Here is a 17,988-nt window from a genome sequence, read left to right on the forward strand (position 1 = left end):
GCTAGAGATTGAGAAGCTGTGATTACGGAGCTGACAACGAACGATTAACAAGTAACCGTACGAAAATAGAGTCTTTGTGTGGAAATATATTCACTGGCTACTAACTTGATACATAGGAACCTTACTTAAATATTCAACTAATTATTGCCTCAGAAAATATATATATACTGTATTGAATATCATACAAAATGTTTTCCCTCTGGCCGGCAGCGTGAGGCCCAGCTGATGCTGGCAAGCCCGTACGACGTCCGTGACAGTGAGAGGGAATGTGTTGGCAAAGGAAGTAATAATCCCATCCCAAACCGTCAGTTTATCTTCTCTAACTAAACTAATCGGATAAACTTTGTGTCTGGTGAGAATTTTACCTGAAGAAATTAGAAGAATACGTCAAATGGTGAAAAGGGACAACACTTACGAGACACGCCTCCGGAGGAACGGCCTTGGAGCCTTGCATCAAACCTATAAGTGGCTTCATTGCACTCAGGATCTCCACGACCATCTCATGTTGATGGAAGGGAGCGAGTGTAGTGTCACCAGGGTATTCATGAAGAGAGAGGTGTAGTTTTAAGTGTTCTCCGTAATCTCATTAGGAACCTCATAGTCAGCACCTCAGGGATAAAAAATAAATTATTGTTTCGAATTTCACGTTCTCAAGAGTAAGTGTTCCACAGACAACGTAACGCGTTAGTTTTGCTTGGATTTTAGTGTTATTTGGAGTGAATAAAAGCTTTGATTTTAGTCCTTCATCGCCTAAACTCCAGTCCACTTCAAACAAATCACGATGCTGTCCCTCAAGAAATTTACTAGCGATCTTGCTCGCACTTGCGGGTCCTTGGCTTCAGTCTCCCCTGCCCTACACGCCAGCACCTCCTCCAGCACTCCTAGCACTTCCAAGGTGCCTAGGAGAGCCGTCTTCATCTCCCAGTCAACCGACGTGTTCTCCAATCTCGCCCTGGAGGATTGGCTTTACAAGAACTGGTCCTTCGATCGACGTAGCGTTCTTTTCCTGTGGCGTAACTCCCCCTGTGTGGTGATAGGGAGGCACCAGAATCCCAGAGTGGAAGCTAATTTGCCCTACCTAGAGAGTGCGGGGGTTCCGGTGGCCAGGCGAGGCAGCGGTGGAGGGGCCGTGTACCATGATCACGGCAATCTTAACTGCACCTTCTTCACCTCCAGGAAAAGGTGAGAGAGAGAGAGAGAGAGAGAGAGAGAGAGAGAAAGAGTCGATATTTTTCTGGCTACCGTCACGTCCTTATTGTTCCTGAGAGACTGAGTCGGCATTGTTCTGATTACCATCACTTCGTTATTCTGGCCCCGAGAGAGAGAGAGAGAGAGAGAGAGAGAGAGAGAGAGAGAGAGAGAGAGAGAGAGAGAGAGACTAGAGACACATGGACACTACGTGAGAGGAGGAGAAGGAGGAGGGAGGAAGTAAGGAAGGAAGCAAGGAGCTGTCACAGAAACGGGAGAGAGAGAGAGAGAGAGAGAGAGAGAGAGAGAGAGAGAGAGAGACACGTGGACACTACGTGAGAGGAGGAGGGGGAGGGAGGGAGTAAGGAAGGAAGTAGGAGCTGTCAGAGAAACGAGAGAGAGAGAGAGAGAGAGAGAGAGAGAGAGAGAGAGAGAGAGAGTCATAATTAAAACAACCTTTATACTTAAATGTAAATTACACTAAATTTGATGGATTTTCTTGACAAAGTAATGACAAAAATAGAGTGGATATCGTTCTAAATCTTCACCTACGTGTACCCTTCTCTCTCAGCAGCTTAGAATAGACATTATTGATCTTATATTTCATCATCATCATCACCAACCAGTTATCATCATCACCATCCAATTATCATCATTATCATCATCAGCCATTGTAAGTCAGCTGCTGAACAAAGGCCTCCCCCAACCTTCACCACGAATTCTGACGTGAGCCAGGCTAATGCATACGGCATATAAAATCCTTGGTGAGATACTGACAAGGAAAACGACCCAATCTTCCCCTGACTACGATGCACAACCGTTGATTTACTATTTAGGTCCCTATTTTCAGCTCTACGTAACTGTGGTAAAAAAAAAAAATCTTTATAGTTACCAGGAAAATTTCTACATATACATGCATACGAACATTCATACATCAGTACTTAAAGAGTTGCAAATATGGTGATTGAAAACTAGAACAGGTTAACTTTGAGAGAGAGAGAGAGAGAGAGAGAGAGAGAGATTGTTGTGCCCCCCCCCCATCACGTTTTCACCTCATGCAAGTTATCTACGGGTCAAAGTGCAGTTCTGATATGTGAGTGTCAAGTTCTTGAAGGATTAACTTATCACTGAGCACTGAGTTCGTTACCTCCATTATCTCACCCTGGGGCCAAAGTTCACATAGCAAAATAATAATAATAATAATAATAATAATCCATTCAATCCCATTTTTTTTTTTTTTTTTAGTTTATTATTACCGTCGGGCGATTTTTATACAATTTAAGGAGGATCTCAAGGTGCCAAAGAGCTTTATTTCTAACCCCAAGTGTTCGAAAAATCTCTTCCATCCTTGTGTGTGTGTGTGTGTGTGTGTGTGTGTGTGTGTGTGTGTGTGTGTAACAAGTCTCCTTAATCTCTGAAGGGGTGGTCACAAACAAATCACCTCCATGACATCCCGTCCTTCGCCATCTTTCCGTCTCACACCCCCTCCCTCATTATACTGTGTTTTTCTATCCCATCCCTCCATCTTGTCCTCGGTCTTCCCCTCCCCTCCCCCCTCCATCTCATTCACGTACACTCTCCAATCTCTCATCATCCCTTCTTTCCAGATGACCAGAATATCTCAAAGGTAACTTCCCCTAAAGCTCTGTAAAACATCCACATCAACACCGCAATGCATCCTCACTTCCTCATCCGTCTCTCTCTTTCCACGTGAACGTCACATGCTCTTCCCAACTCCCCCTCACTTCCTTATCTGTTTGTATCTCTGCGTTGCTCCTCATGCTCCTCAAAAACACTGCTTGGGTGTAATTAGGCTACGCTATATCAGTCGTAGTGATAGCGATAAAGTTTTTGTTGAATGTGCAGCAGCCACGGTAAACAGGTAAATGGCGTGGATTCTAATGTTTACTTCACCACTTTACTAGACTGAAGAATTAGTTTTATTTATACTTGCTACCGCCAAACAATTATATTAATCTTTGGGGAGGCCTCTTTTAGAATGGGGGTCAGAGAAAAGCATGTCAAATCATGGAATTCAAAAAATGCATTCAGGACAAGGTTTTGCTGTGATATATATGGGTATAATTGGGTCAAATCTGGTGTGAGTTGGCCATGTGCTGCTTTCAATTTGTTCAGTATGCGTCATTTTTTAACTTATTCTTGCTGACACAAGACGGTTTAATTCAGCTTAGTTTTTTTTTTCTTTCCTACAGGGATTAGAATAGCCTTCATTAATTAATCCCAGCACAAGTATGGTGCTTTTTTAAGTTTAATAAAATCGTCTGGCGGTACCTTTATCTGTATATATCTGTCTATCTGTCCAACCGTCTGTCAATCTACCTGCATACTAGTAAATCACATGGTTACGCCTGATTCATGGATATGCTGATATCCACAACGAAATGAAAGACGAAAATGGCCCGAGCGCCTTCGTGTTAATCACATCTTCAGGGAAGAACGAAGTGAGTGAGGTTCACATCAGTACAAATGATGTTTAAGAGAGAGAGAGAGAGAGAGAGAAGGGTGGGTATATTCCCTGGAGACTTCAAGTTCCAAGTCAGAATCAGTGTGATAGCTAAAAATATCTCCTTGCATCTACACAAAGCACCACTTCTTCATAGTGCATAATAGCTGTATAAGATTAGAGTAATATTTACAAGATAATAACTTATAACTTAAACACAGATCTTATTAAAATACCATATATACAACATTATGACACCGTATACTGTATGGTAAGGACTGTGACCTATATAGAGACACGTAGAAAGATTATGGTAAATTAGCTGACTAATCTCTCAAGATTAAAAGGGTATATGGTATATAATTATATAAGATTTAGGAATTAATAGACTTCCTAGTACAGCACTTTCATTACGAAGTGTTTCTCCTGTTAAGCATAATTTTCTAGCAACAGCAAGAAGTACACCCATGGAGGAGGAGGAGGCGACTGAGGAGCAGAAGAAAGAGAAGGATGATGATGATGATGATGATTAATTATTATTATTATTTTAAAAGCCCATGCATCTGAGTCCTCGGTAATCGTTCATTTTGGTTATTTTCGTCCTTGTCTCTAACACCTGTCGATTGGTGTGTGTGTGTGTGTGTGTGTGTGTGTGTGTGTGTGTGTGTGTGTGTGTGTGTGTGTGTGTGTGTGCACCGTACTAAGTATAGCGATAATGTTGTGATAGTGGTTGTTTTGATGAGATACTGGATGATAACGATGTGTGTGTGTGTGTGTGTGTGTGTGTGTGTGTGTGAGAGAGAGAGAGAGAGAGAGAGAGAGAGAGAGAGAGAGAGAGAGAGTGTGTGTGTGTGTGTGTGTGTGTGTGTGTGTGTGTGTGTGTGTGTGTGTGTTCCTCAGAAATTACGAAAATGCAAAAGAAGGTCCTTCATTATTCACTTATACATTTTTTATTTATTCATACGAGTATTACCGGTAGACGAGTTTATTATTATTATTATTATTATTTTAAAGACAGGAATGACTTGGTACGGAATAGAAAAGGGAACAAGAGAACTGAGAAGGAATTTTGTTGACTGAAAGTTGCACAATTGTTGCATCGTCATTCTTGCTTTCAGGCTTTTGCAACTTCCTATTTCTTCTTAGATGATTCAGCTTATGCTTGGTTGACTACAGTTGTTATTTATCATTTATTTATTTATTTATTTACGTAGTTTAGTGTTTTGGATTTTTTTGTTTACTGTTCATCTGAAGCTTTTTGTTATTCCCATTTTTTTGTCTTCCATTCTTTCTTTATGTACTTTTTTTTTCTGTGTTATTATCGTATGGCTGAAGATTTTTGTTGTTTTTGCTAGTAAAAGTTTTCGAGTTAGCCATATCGGAACTGAAAGGAATATACCGGTAGCCCACTGGAATAAGCTCTCATTTATATCAGTGGATTTATTATACAGCTAAATAAAATCGTTTCCCGCAGTAATAACAAAAGTTCAAAAATAAAAGCGAACGTTCTTTACACACACCTTCGACTCAAAAACGTTTATGTACGCGACTTCTGATGAGTTAGCGGGAACTACGGAAGACAGGCCTCGTTTGAAATCTCACTATGCTGCCTGACCTCGTGTGTTGTCTGGCGGAAGAGCTAAATTTAGAAATCAAGGTGGACTGTAAAGGCAATTAGAACTGAGCCGCTGCCTTGACGCTGTCGATCTGGCACCGTTTCTTGACTTTCATTTTCTTCATTCTCTCTCTCTCCCTCTCTCTCTCTCTCTCTCTCTCTCTCTCTCTCTCTCTCTCTCTCTCTCTCTCTCTCTCTCTCTCTCTCTCTCTCTCTCTCTCTCTCTCTCTCTTGCTACCTACAGATTGGTACGTAATCATTCGTTTCTTGCTAGTCAGACGATTTTATTTAACTCATAAAATCCCCCCAAATATTAGGGGGGTTTATTAAAGCACCACCCATCCACTAAAAAACAAAAAATCTCTCCTAAGCTGAGTAAAATCGTCTGAAAATAGCCACAATAAAATAGAAGAGGTTTAAGAGTGAATTTAGCTCTGCGTGGGTTGGATAGGGTGAATGACCTTCGCAATATGATACGGAGTAGGTGGGTGCTTGGTGCGGTGTGTGTGTGTGTGTGTGTGTGTGTGTGAGAGAGAGAGAGAGAGAGAGAGAGAGAGAGAGAGAGAGAGGGGGGGGGGATATGATGATGATGATGATGATGATGATGATGATGATGAATATAGAGGTCATTTGTAGCAGACAAGATTTGTAGTACCGTACCACAGATTTCGGTAGCAGAGAGAGAGAGAGAGAGAGAGAGAGAGAGAGAGAGAGAGAGAGAGAGAGAGAGAGAGAGAGAAGTGAGGGTTAGAGAGAGGAAGGATGTTTGGCTGTCGGGTGTATGTATACAGTATGTGTTTGGTATGAGGGTGTAAAGAATTATGGTTGTGTGTGTGTGTGTGTGTGTGTGTGTGTGTGTGTGTGTGTGTGTGTGTGTGTGGGCTGATGATGTTTACCTTACCTGACAGAAAATGTGTATACCAGTTAATTATGTTACCTGTTTCTTTATGTAACCCTTTGATAGCGAAAAACGAACAAAAAAAAATGCATGAGTAAAGAAATAATAAATGCATGAATAAATAAAAATATATAAATCTACCGTTATTTTGAATCATCCAGTAGCAGGAGGACTTGAAGGATGGTAATTAATCGATATAAGATTGGATCCTTCTTACATAATCTTAAGGAGGTAGGAAGACTCAAATACCTTTAAGACTTCCCTCGAAAGATACCTGGGCTCGTATTTTTGTCGGTTAATTATGGAAGCTCCCCAACCCCTCTTCCCTAGCGATTTATTTTTGGATATGGCTGGTTAATGTTCTGTAAGTTATTTATGCAGAGTATGGTGATGTTGGAAGGATTTATGCATGACTGAGGAGGACAGTAAGGTGTGATAAACAAAATAAATCGCTTAGGAAAGGGTATGAGGAAGCCTTCTTAATAACGCAGGGTATAGTGATATTGGAAGGATTTATGTAACCCAGAAGAGGACAGTAAGGTGTGATAAAATAACTCGCTTAGGAAAAGGTGTTAGGGAGCTTCCTCAGCCGACGAGAATACGGGACTAAAATGATGTCCTGAATGTCCTAAATATCCTAAGTGTCCTAAATAAAGTCCTAAAATGATGAGGGAGGAGTGTGTAGGGTGTATAAGGTGAAGATGAAGGTGAAGGCTGACTTAAGGTGTATTTAGGTGGGCTAAATCTGAGAGGCTGGTGCAGATGGGAGGAGACAGAGGCCGCCAATATCGCCAATCGCCAGAGTACAAAGGGGAGGGGGCTTGGAACGTACTCAAGGGGGCGGGGAGGGGTAGGAGAGGGGGTACCTGGCTTCCACGTGACTTCCTCCCCCTCCCTTCCCCCTGATCCCACGTGACCATGGAAACACGTGGGGGGATGCACGTGATGACGGCCTGGCTTTTACGTAATCTCTCTCTCTCTCTCTCTCTCTCTCTCTCTCTGGTTGAGGTGTCGTGTAGGTACCATGACGGGATGGAGGAGTTACGGTTTTGTGTGGTACGGTAGTAATGAGGGTTAGTGAATAAGGCACAGGAAGTTAATAGCAGTAGTAAGGTATAGCAAGTTAGTAGTAGTAGTAGTAGTAGTAGTAGTAGGCTGTCTAGTTCGCTTGTACTGTGACCAAAATATACACTCCTGGCATAAGCTAGTGGTGTATGATAACCTCGACTCTACAGGTATATACGGTATACAGACAAGGGTATCCACTGTGTTTATACTGACGATAGGAATGATAATACAAACGACTATCACGCTTACGGTGTTGTGAGATTATTTATAACTACCTAATTACTAACGGTATTCCTTGCGATTAATAAAAGAGAATTATAGTAGCCTAAAAATAATAAGCGATTAACGGAGACAAACCTCTTACCCACAAGAGGATTTTCGTAAGAGCATCATATAAAGATATTAGGGATAAAATATAAACATCGCACGACCGAAGATGCTAAAGTGAACATCGTAGTGCCAACGATGTTTAAATGGACATTGTAGTGCCGATGATGTAAAAACAAAAAAAAATCGCATTACTGTTAAAATGGACATCGTATTACCGAAGATGTTATATTGGACATCATAATAGCTGAACATGTTGAAAAATAATATCGCACTACCGAATATGTTAAAAATCGACATCGCGCTGTTGAAGATGTTAAAATAAACAACCCAAGGGAGGAGTTAAGGTAGGCAGTGACCTTCTAGATATATTTGAGTCTTCGTAAAAGTGCGTGGGTTGCCAAGGGGGTCCCTGGTAACGAAGGATAAAAGTCAGAAAACTTAAGACAGCTCTCCCCTCGCAACTGAACTTATTTTTGGAGGAAGAAATAGACTTGGAGATATTATTATTATTATTAGTTACGTAAGGCATCTGATCTTAAGTTTATTTTTAAATCTGTCACGAAACGTCAGCCTGACCATGCTATGCCTGGGGGGCAGGCTTAGGGTATCTCTCTCTCTCTCTCTCTCTCTCTCTCTGTATTTATAATTAACAAGAAAAAGTGCCAGGGAGCCTCTATAGGTTAGAACAGGTTCTCAACCTGGGGACGCGAGGACCGTGGCCTGAGCAAGTGTGTGTGTGTGTGTGTGTGTGTGTGTGTGTGTGTGTGTGTGTGTGTGTGTGTGTGTGTGTGTGTGTGTGTGTGTGAATGATTGACGGCTTTGTCTAATCCTGTGTGTGTGTAGCCTGTATGTGTACGTGTTTGTGTACCTGTGTGCGCGTGTTCAGATTTCTAAGCCCCATTAATTCTTTCTTGCAGGTACAATCGTCGTCAGAATCTGGACCTGATCTGCAACGTGCTAAACCATGACTTCTGTATCCAGGCTGAGGCCAACCACCGAGACGATATCATAGTGGGCCATGATGACAAGGTGACTGTCTATCTCTCTGTCTATCTGTCTGTCTGTCCGTGTCAATCTATCTGTCTATCTTACTTCGGTATCCAAGCTGAGGCCAACCACAGTGACGATATTTTTGGCCATGATAATAAGGTGACTGTCTATCTGTCTGTCTGTCCCTGGTTCTCGCTCTGTTTTATCTATATGTATCTGTCTGTCTGTCTGTCCATCTGTGTTTGTATGTATGTGTGTATTTATCTATCTGTGTCTCTGTATCTCTGTGGCTCTGTTTTATATATCTATATCTATCTGTGTCTTTGCCTGTCCACAACTAAATCACCTGTGTACCTGTCTGTCTGTCTATCAACCTGTTTCTCTGGCTCTGTTTTATTTATTTTTTATCGATCAGTCTGTCTCAGTCCTAAGCTGATCGCCTCCATGTCACCCTGTCCATTGCCATCTGTCTGTCCTCCTTGCAGCTCACACTACCCTTATTCCTCTACCTCTCAAGTACATCCCTCAGTCCCATCCTCGCTCTCCTTCTAAAGATACTACTACTACTAATAATAATAATAGTAATAATAATACTGTACAGTAATTGGTTGGAGCAAGTGCCTAAAAAAATTATTACGGCCGTCTTTAATAATAATAATAATAATAATGAACCGAATAAAATCGTCTGGAGAACAATAAATAGCGTAGCAAATGACGTTGGCTGAAGGGAAACGAGTAGAAAGATTTATATTGGATTTAAACGTTGATAAAATAGCGCTTAAATCTGTGTAATATTTGAAATGATGGATTGGTGGACTGAATTTAGCAGATGGAATGTTTGTTGTAGGCTCGTCTCCATGGTTACTCCCTCTCTCTCTCTCTCTCTCTCCCCCCCTCTTATCACGCTGTGGCCTCGTGTCTGCCGTGTTTCCTAGGGCTGAATGTATTAATAAATTTGGAAACAGTATATTCTAAGTTTATCCTCGTCCTGTTTTCAGTCACAGCTTTTAAGGGAGGGATGTTGTTGGCCGGGGTGTGGTGGAAAATATTTGAGGATTTGCCACACATGTACCGTACCCTTCCCTTCTCCCCCCCCACCCCATTCCCGGCATCCCCATTCCCCCCCCCCTACCCACATAGACACGGCACACTCACCCCCACCCCCACCCCCAAGCCCACGCCACCCCTATCCACCCACCCATAAACACCCCACCCACCCACATCCGCATGCTCAGACCACCCTCACCTCCAGTCACACACTTACATTACCTTCACCTTCCAGTACACCCTCACAATCACACTACCGTCACACCTACACACTCACACCACCTTCACCTACGTCCACACACTCACCTTCCTGCACACTTACACACACATCCACACTCACACTATCCCCATCCACCCCTCCCTCATCCTTATCATGCTCTTCTTAATATATACTGTATAATGGAAGTTTATGATAGTCTTAACACCTTTAGCCTAACCTCCATCTATCTCCTCCACCCATACGCATACCACTCTCCCTTCCACCTACCCGCACCCCTAACCATCCCTCCCTCACTCACCCAAGCTGTCCTCAGTATGTGTGAATTTATGACACCCTTCTTTATCTGCATCCCCCCTACCCACTCACTGTCATAACACCCTCACGCACACTTACTGTACACCCCACACCCACAATTACACCCGCCACCCACACCTGCACTTACACCCTCCACACCCACACTTACGCCCTCCATGCTTATATTTAGGCTTCACCCCCACCCACATTCACATCTACTACATCTACTCACGCTTTCCTGAGTCATCTTAGTTATTGAGAGTAACACTTGTACTGCCCCTCAGCTACTTCCCCTCCTCCTCCCCTCCCCCACAGTCACACCTCTCTCACCCCCAGCTCAGACTTCCTCCTCCTGTCCCTCACCCCACCCAACTCTCTTCTTTATATATTGGTTCTGTGAGTTTGTACAGTAGGTAAGACATATAACTTCCCCCATATCTCCCCCACAGACACATTACCCCCACCCACTCACACCACCCTCACCCCCACCCAGTCACACTACCGTCACCGCCACCCACTCACACCACCCTGACCCCCACCCAGTCACACCACCCTCACCCCCACCCCCGCCTAATCACACCACCCTTGCTCCCACCCACACCCTCTCCTGTTCCGCACTCACTCCGGCATTCTTTTTGTTTGAAAGTAACAGATATTGCAATCCACCACACCACACTCACCTCACGTGTACTTTACCACTATCCACACTTCCTTACCCTCATTCACACGTTTCATTTATCTGCCCCTCTCCCACTCCTATCCACACTTCCCTCACCCACCATCCACAGTATCCACACTTACCCCCACCTCCATCCATATCTCTCACATTCACCTACACTTGCCTTAATACAGAGACTTTATGCAGCAATTGACAGCTGCCAATACCTTGAATCCTACATCCACACACCCCTCACCTTCCCATCTCCACCCCACCTCACACATCCTTCGTGCATATTATCATCATTATTGGAAATTTATGGTAATAACAAACACCGGTACGTACCCCAAACCACTTCCCCATCCCCTCCATTACTTTCACTTGCATGCCTTTTATCACCTCTACTTCTTCCTCCCCATCCCTCTCTTCCTTTGTTTTTCTTTTTTCTTTTTCCTTTTATTTGGGGGGGAGGGGAAGGTTAATGGGAAGAGGAGAAGAGATGTTTGGCCAAGAAGATACAGTAAGTGAAAGAAAGGTGTGTTAGAGTACAGTTACATCCTTTCCCCACAACCAAGCCTGTCCTTTTCACCTCTTTCATTACATTCTCCTCTACCTCCTCCATTACTTTCTCCTCCACCTCCTCCCTTACTTTCACTCCCACCTCCTCCTTTCCCTTCCCCACTACCTCCTTCCTTCCTTTCCCCACCACCTCCTCCTCTCCTTTCTCCTCAACCTCTTTCTTTTCCTTCTCCTCCCCCTTCCATTTCCCCCACCCCCACCCCTCACCCACACTTGCTTTCCTGTCCCCCTCCCCCACTTTCTCCATCCACACACACTGAGGGTTTCACAGATATTAGCAAAACCGTCTGGAGGTAATGGCAATAAAATGAAAAAGTCCTCACCCCATGTCTAGATGAAAATAAGGGTCAGGCAGATGTGATGATGATGATGATGATGATGATGATGAGGCATAGTTACAGTATATAGCCAGGCAAAACTTATTCTAAACTAACCTAATCAGTATGTCTGGTTATACAGGTGTCTGGTTCGGCAGCCAAGCTTGGGCGTACCACTGCCTACCACCATTGCACTTTGCTGGTGAGGACTGATCGCCAGCAACTCAGGCTTGCTTTACAGGGGGATAAGGTACAGTTTCAGCTTTCAGTATTATTTTATAGCTTTGTTTGCCTCTCTTAATGCATTTGCTGTGGTTGATGCACCTTGTTACAGTATATTATTCAAGCTAATACCGAAAGTTTCAGTAGAACTGAAAGAAATCCTAGCATTTGGAGGTATATAAACAGTTTTAAAACAATCAGACATTTAGACCTTTAAAAACAATCTTGAGTAACCCTTTCTCTGCTGGTGGTTCACCTAGGAATTATATTGAGGCTAACACTAAAGGATTTTGTTCAGTCAAAAGAAAAACTATCACCCAAAAGGGTTGAAACTTACTCCTCTTGCTTACCAAACTTTTTACCTGCTTCTTAGAAAGATTAGAAGGAAGATCAACGTTGGTTATGGATGGAAATTTTATGCCAAATTATAGTGAACAGAGTTTAGCAGTCACTCTACATCAGCCTTCTACAGAGCATCAAAAGCCAAGTGATAGTCAAGTGTACCATCCCCAACCACCATCCTGGGAGAAAAAGACAGTCCTCTACATCCTTTCCATGGCACTTTTTCATGACTAGCACCATAATTTAGCATTAATCTATTGTCACAACTCAGAATTCAAGATGGAATGATGGAAGTTGTGGGCCAGGTTAAAGTACAAAGAATATAGCAACCACTCTAAATAATCTTCTCAAGTGAAAAGAGTGTGGCAACCTCACTAAATCAAGTGGAAAGAATATAGCAACCACTCTAAATCAACCTTCACAACTGAAAAGAGTACAGTATAGCAACCACTCTTAATCAACCTTCTTCCCCAGACCATCAAAAGCCGAGCGACAGCCAGTGTTCCGTCCATGATCACCAACCTTGGGGATGTGACTGGTGCCGGGGACCTGACGGTGGAGAGCCTCATGACCAGTGTGGGTCACGCATACCTTGCCAGCCAGGAAGAGGACCCTGTACTTGCCAATGGATTCACCCTTGTCAACCCCACTGATGACTGGTTCCCTGGTTAGTGTTGTTGTGGTAGTGGTAATATAGGTACAGTAGTTCTCATTCCTGCATTTATCCTAGATGTTTGGAGCCATTATAAAATTACATAATGCTGGATGAGTTATGGGATGTTATGCCAGGTTTAGTGAGTACTTGCTGTTTTTTTGCCTAGGGATATTTCATTTTGATATGATGTATCAAGGAGGAAAATAATAGACTTCCCCTAATTTTGAAACAGATGCAGTACTGACAGAATTAAATACAGTACACATGGTGTAGACACTCCTCCTCAACAGGTTTGAAGCAGCTTGAGGATGAGCTGCGTTCAGTGGAGTGGATAGATGGCAAGACCCCCCGCTTCACCATCACCCGCACCATTCCCCTGCCTCACTGCCTGGGATCACCCTCAAACTCTGTCAATATCACTGTGCAGGTATAATGAGTGTTGGCTATATGTTTGGGATGTGTTGCAGAGTATTATAACTTCTTCCATACAATTAGTAAAATAAATTGAGAGAGCTGAGAGAACTGGCATATTGGTTATAGAGATAGCAACACAACTTTTTTTTCTATCACATTGTTTCATACTGTTGCTACTTAACTGACACTTCTTGAGAGCAGCATCATATATCGTTAGCACAGTTCAGTCTTTTGTCAAGAGATAAGGCTTGAGATAATAATATTATTCTTAGTCACATGAAAGAAATATTGGATTGAACTCTATGTACGTGCTTGCTGTTGTATACGAATCTAACAATATAACACCATCTTTCCTTAGGCCTACCATGGAGCAGTGGAAGAAGTAAGGCTTGCAGAAGGGGCAGTAGCTTGCACAGAGCTAACAGACCTCATCCATGAAGTCAGCACATCACTTAAAGGAAATTCATATACCAGTGGGATTTTTAGTGACATCAGCAACCGCCTTCATCTGCCTCCATCGCTCCAGCGCTCAATCGTATGAGATGAGGAAACTACATGCAGTTAACCTCTTCAGTTTGATGATGTACTTTTCCAGTATATTTTTGCAAGTTACAGATGATCTGATTCAGCTTAGAACACCAAAGTACTGAAGAGTTTAATGTCAGGTTTACCTAATGCCTTTAATTAAAAATGTCTTATGAACTGAATAAAATCATCTGGCAGTAACGAGTAAAATATATTACCTCATTGGACAGAAGGAGTTAAGCGATGAAAAGAGTACAGTAATAACCTGTTTAGGGTACATCCCTTTAGTCTAACGATGTAATTTCTTTATTTACTATTGCTGCCTCGAGACTAATTTATTCAGTTTATGAGACTTCCGGTACTGGAGCAGTAATTGAAGGCACCTGCAGTTAAAAAAAAAAAAAAATAAAAAAAAAAATAAAAAAATCTGAACAATATGGTCTGGAGGTACCAAAAGAAAAAGTCACTGGACTGACTGGAGGATGATCAAAGCTTGAGCTCCATCCACATCAAGGCTATGTTTGAAATTCTAGCTTGGTGAGAATACAATAATGTGCAATTTTTTTTTTTTTTTTTATGCTATTGTAATTTATAAGCTTTCTGTGGGGATTTTGAAGAATAAAGCCCCTTTTGTTTTGATTAAACTGGATTCCTGGTGTCAGTACATCCACCAATCCTACTTACTGTTATTTGGATTAGGTCATATACAGTGCTGTATATAGTGACAATTATTCTCAAGCTGTTCATCATATTCATATACACTGACTGGTATAATGTAGTAGTCCTAACTTACAGTATGCAGAGATGATAATGAGAACTGAAGAACAAATTTGACATAATTCATCCTATTCTCAGGTGGGGAAAAAAAAAAAAAAAAAGGTCAGCATGATGATACTGAAAAATTTTAAACTTGAATAAATTCTGACATCACAGACAGGTAATGTACCAAAATGGTGATATGTTAATTTACTCTTGTGTAAGTGAAAACTGACTTGGTCTTGGTAACACTAAAAGCAATGAGCTCAACATCAGTGAAATATGAGGTATAGGTCTTTTCACTGTGTTATGGCTATTAATACTGATAGAATATAAGTGTATTCTTATGGGTGTAGGGTGCAAGTGAGTGATTTTATTTTACGGAATAAACCGAATCCTTGTTGAAGTGGATATATTTTCTTGCATATGGCTTCTTTCCTCAAGGCTTGCTTTTAATTTCACCAACTTCTTTGAGGGAAATGAATAAGTGATGACGTTCAGTGCATGTATATAGTGTACTGTATTATACTTTTCTTTTGGTGAAGGGCTTTATATATGCATTACAAGAGCTACTTTGTAATATAGCATACATGAATTGTGAAGCCTAGCATGTAGACAAATAGAGAGTAATTAGTTCATTGGTACTTTAACAAATTCTTACGTTACATGCTTCAGTAAACTCGAATATGTACAGCAATGAGCAAGATTTTGCTGACCAAGGCGGTGGACGGTGTTATTTGAATTATTTATGTATGATGGCAGTATGAAGTGCACAACTAAAGAGTACAAGAAAGAAGTATACTTTATTGCTTGCAGAGGTAAAAAAAAAAAATCCGGATAGCGGGACACAATGCAGGCAGAGGATTGTTGGCAAACTTTTGCACATTGATGTACACTACCAGTATATGAAATAAGTATTACCACCCAGTACAAAGCTCATACTAATTTAAACTTTTCTGAATATTAGCATCAGAGACATTTTGCACATACCAGTACTGACTCAGCAGTCTGCACATGTAGGCTACACAATATGCTTGTTACCATTTTTAACAAACTCTCAGTTGGTGCTAATGCTGTTATAATACTGTCTTCCATGAACAGCTTGTAAGTCATAATTTTATACAAAGATATTGAGTCAAACCTCAGTTCTCCCAGTACAGTATATTATCACTTGTTATCATACAAAGGAGAACTGGCTGGTCATATCCCCTGAACCTTTTCATCGTAGTGTCTTGTTTCATTTTGCTACCACCAGTCTATACAGTATTATTCATCTTAGGAGAGACTCTTGACAGTGAAAAGTTTAATAAATGCTTTTTGTAACCCTTCCAATTTTAAAACCTCTTCCAAGATGAACAAAATCATCTGTAGGTGGCCAGAATGAAATAAAATGGCATCATTGTAGTAAAAATGTGAAATGTGCTGGACTAGGGTATGCTACCCTTGGGTCCCTGTACCACTTGGAAGGTAATATGGGACTGCCTGTTAGCTTCATTTTTTTTTTTTCCATACTACCCCATGTGCTGTGCCTTGTTCTGCTTCACTGTTTATGTTAATCAATAAATATTCTTTGTAAATGTGTTGTTTTATATGTAAGCACAGGAAGTCCTCTGTAAGATTCACATGAAGAGGGATGCCTTCACTTGGTGGCATTGATATAGCTAAGCTACTACTTAACCGTTTGATTATACAAACATTCTGCATCTCCCTATCCCCCAATAGGAGGATGGTGACCTGAAGGAGAATGCAGACTTTGGTTTGCAGTCCACTAGGTTCACATCCAGACGAGCTTGGGGTTCCAGCTACTGACTACTGTGAATATAATTCACAGTTTAATAAGTCTCTTCAGCCCAGTGACTTTTTTTTCTCCTACCAGATAAACTTAAGGTTAAGAAAGTTTCTGGCAAAAAGTAAACAAATGTATCATCAGGCTGTAGGGGTTAAGACCACATCAGACTAAAGAAATCTTGCCTATTCAATTTCCACTACTACTTATTATGCTGATTTGGCTATTTCCCTGTGATTTATTTAACCTGTATGGAAAAAAGCAAGGATACTGCAGAGCACATTTTTCACTTATAACTGTAGAATGGTACTTTCTTTCATATAAGAATAATATGATGTGCCATGAAAATGAGAAGTTAAAAGTAACAGCAGTGGAAATGGGATTACTGAATATGTATGTGGAGTGGGGAGAATGGACGAGATAAGGAATAAGGTGATTCATAAAACACGTGGAGTAAAGAAATCTGTGGAAACCAGAGTTGATGAGAGTGTGCCTCAATGGTGCAGTGATATACTGGGAGAATGGGTGTGTATATAGTGCTGAAAAGGATATATCTGAGCAAGAATAAAGGTGGGAGGAGGTGTGGCTGGCCAAGAAGGTGGATGGGAATGGTAAATGGGTGTAAGAAAGTGAGGAATAGAAAGTGAAAGGCTATGAAGCTGACAGCAGACTGAGCTGGCTGTAAAAGTTTTATATGGAGGAGTGTATACAAAGGTTGGCAAATCTTGATCTTTCTTGGTGAAGTGATATTTGTTGGATTAAGTAGCTGATAAGAGTGGCATTAGGGAGAGGCGGTGACTCAGTCGGTAGAGAGGTGGCCTGCATCCCTACCGGACCCAGGTTCAAATCCCTGCTGGGGCAGGGAACAGTTTAAGGATTTGAATTTCATAAAAAGCAGACTTTACTGATTTACCAGAAGACCCGCCAAGATGTCGTAAAAATACCCCCGCTAATACCAATACACCAGACCTGTATGAGACAGCCCTAGCATGTATTCAATATGGACAGTGAGTGTTAGCACCGAAGTGGTGACATGTAGAGGTGTATGGTATGCAGGAGGACTACTGGGCCTTGATAGCAGGCTGTGAAGCCTATGCCCAGAGTCATACACATTAAAAAAAAAAAAAAAACTAAGTGTGGATGTGCAATGTCTATGATGTGGAGTCAGGATTCTAGGATCCTCAATGCTGAGTGAATGAGTGTGGCCTATTCATATTGGCAGATTTGATTACTTCTCATTCTAACAGTATTTTTTTTTTTTCCTCTTCATATCCTCCCTCACACCATCCCGGGATTAGAATAAAGATAAAGGTATGATGCTAATGATGATAATAATGATGTTTCATACAGAAACAAACCCTGATGGTATGAACTGACTGGTTTAACCCTTTGAGTGCTGGGATTTTTCATAACCATAGAAAGTTATCTGGTGTTAGCCTCAGTAAAACATCTAGGTATCCTTAGAGTGGGTTGGTCGAGATGGTTTTTGAAGATTAGCTGTTAACATTACTCTCAGATGAATGTAATTTGATGTTAGTCTGAATAATATATTCAGGCCCACAAACTACAGCAAAACTGTACGTTTGATTAAATGAGAAAGAATGGGGAATGACAGCCATG

General features: G+C 41.6%; 1 protein-coding gene across 1 annotated transcript; it reads left to right on the forward strand.

Moving 5' to 3' along the window:
- The first annotated feature begins 251 nt into the window (after positions 1 to 251).
- Lipt1 (Lipoyltransferase 1) lies at positions 252 to 16,159 on the forward strand. The gene is made up of 6 exons (XM_080279050.1): positions 252 to 1,182; positions 8,481 to 8,592; positions 11,811 to 11,918; positions 12,707 to 12,899; positions 13,178 to 13,314; positions 13,660 to 16,159. The coding sequence occupies exons 1-6, from the start codon at positions 782 to 784 to the stop codon at positions 13,840 to 13,842; spliced, it is 1,134 nt and encodes a 377-aa protein (XP_080135176.1). The 5' UTR covers positions 252 to 781; the 3' UTR covers positions 13,843 to 16,159.
- The last annotated feature ends 1,829 nt before the right edge of the window (positions 16,160 to 17,988 follow it).

This window comes from Coenobita brevimanus, chromosome 76 (assembly GCF_032717465.1).
Source record: "Coenobita brevimanus isolate Jiangsu-jjx chromosome 76, ASM3271746v2, whole genome shotgun sequence".
Lineage (NCBI taxonomy): Eukaryota > Metazoa > Arthropoda > Malacostraca > Decapoda > Coenobitidae > Coenobita > Coenobita brevimanus.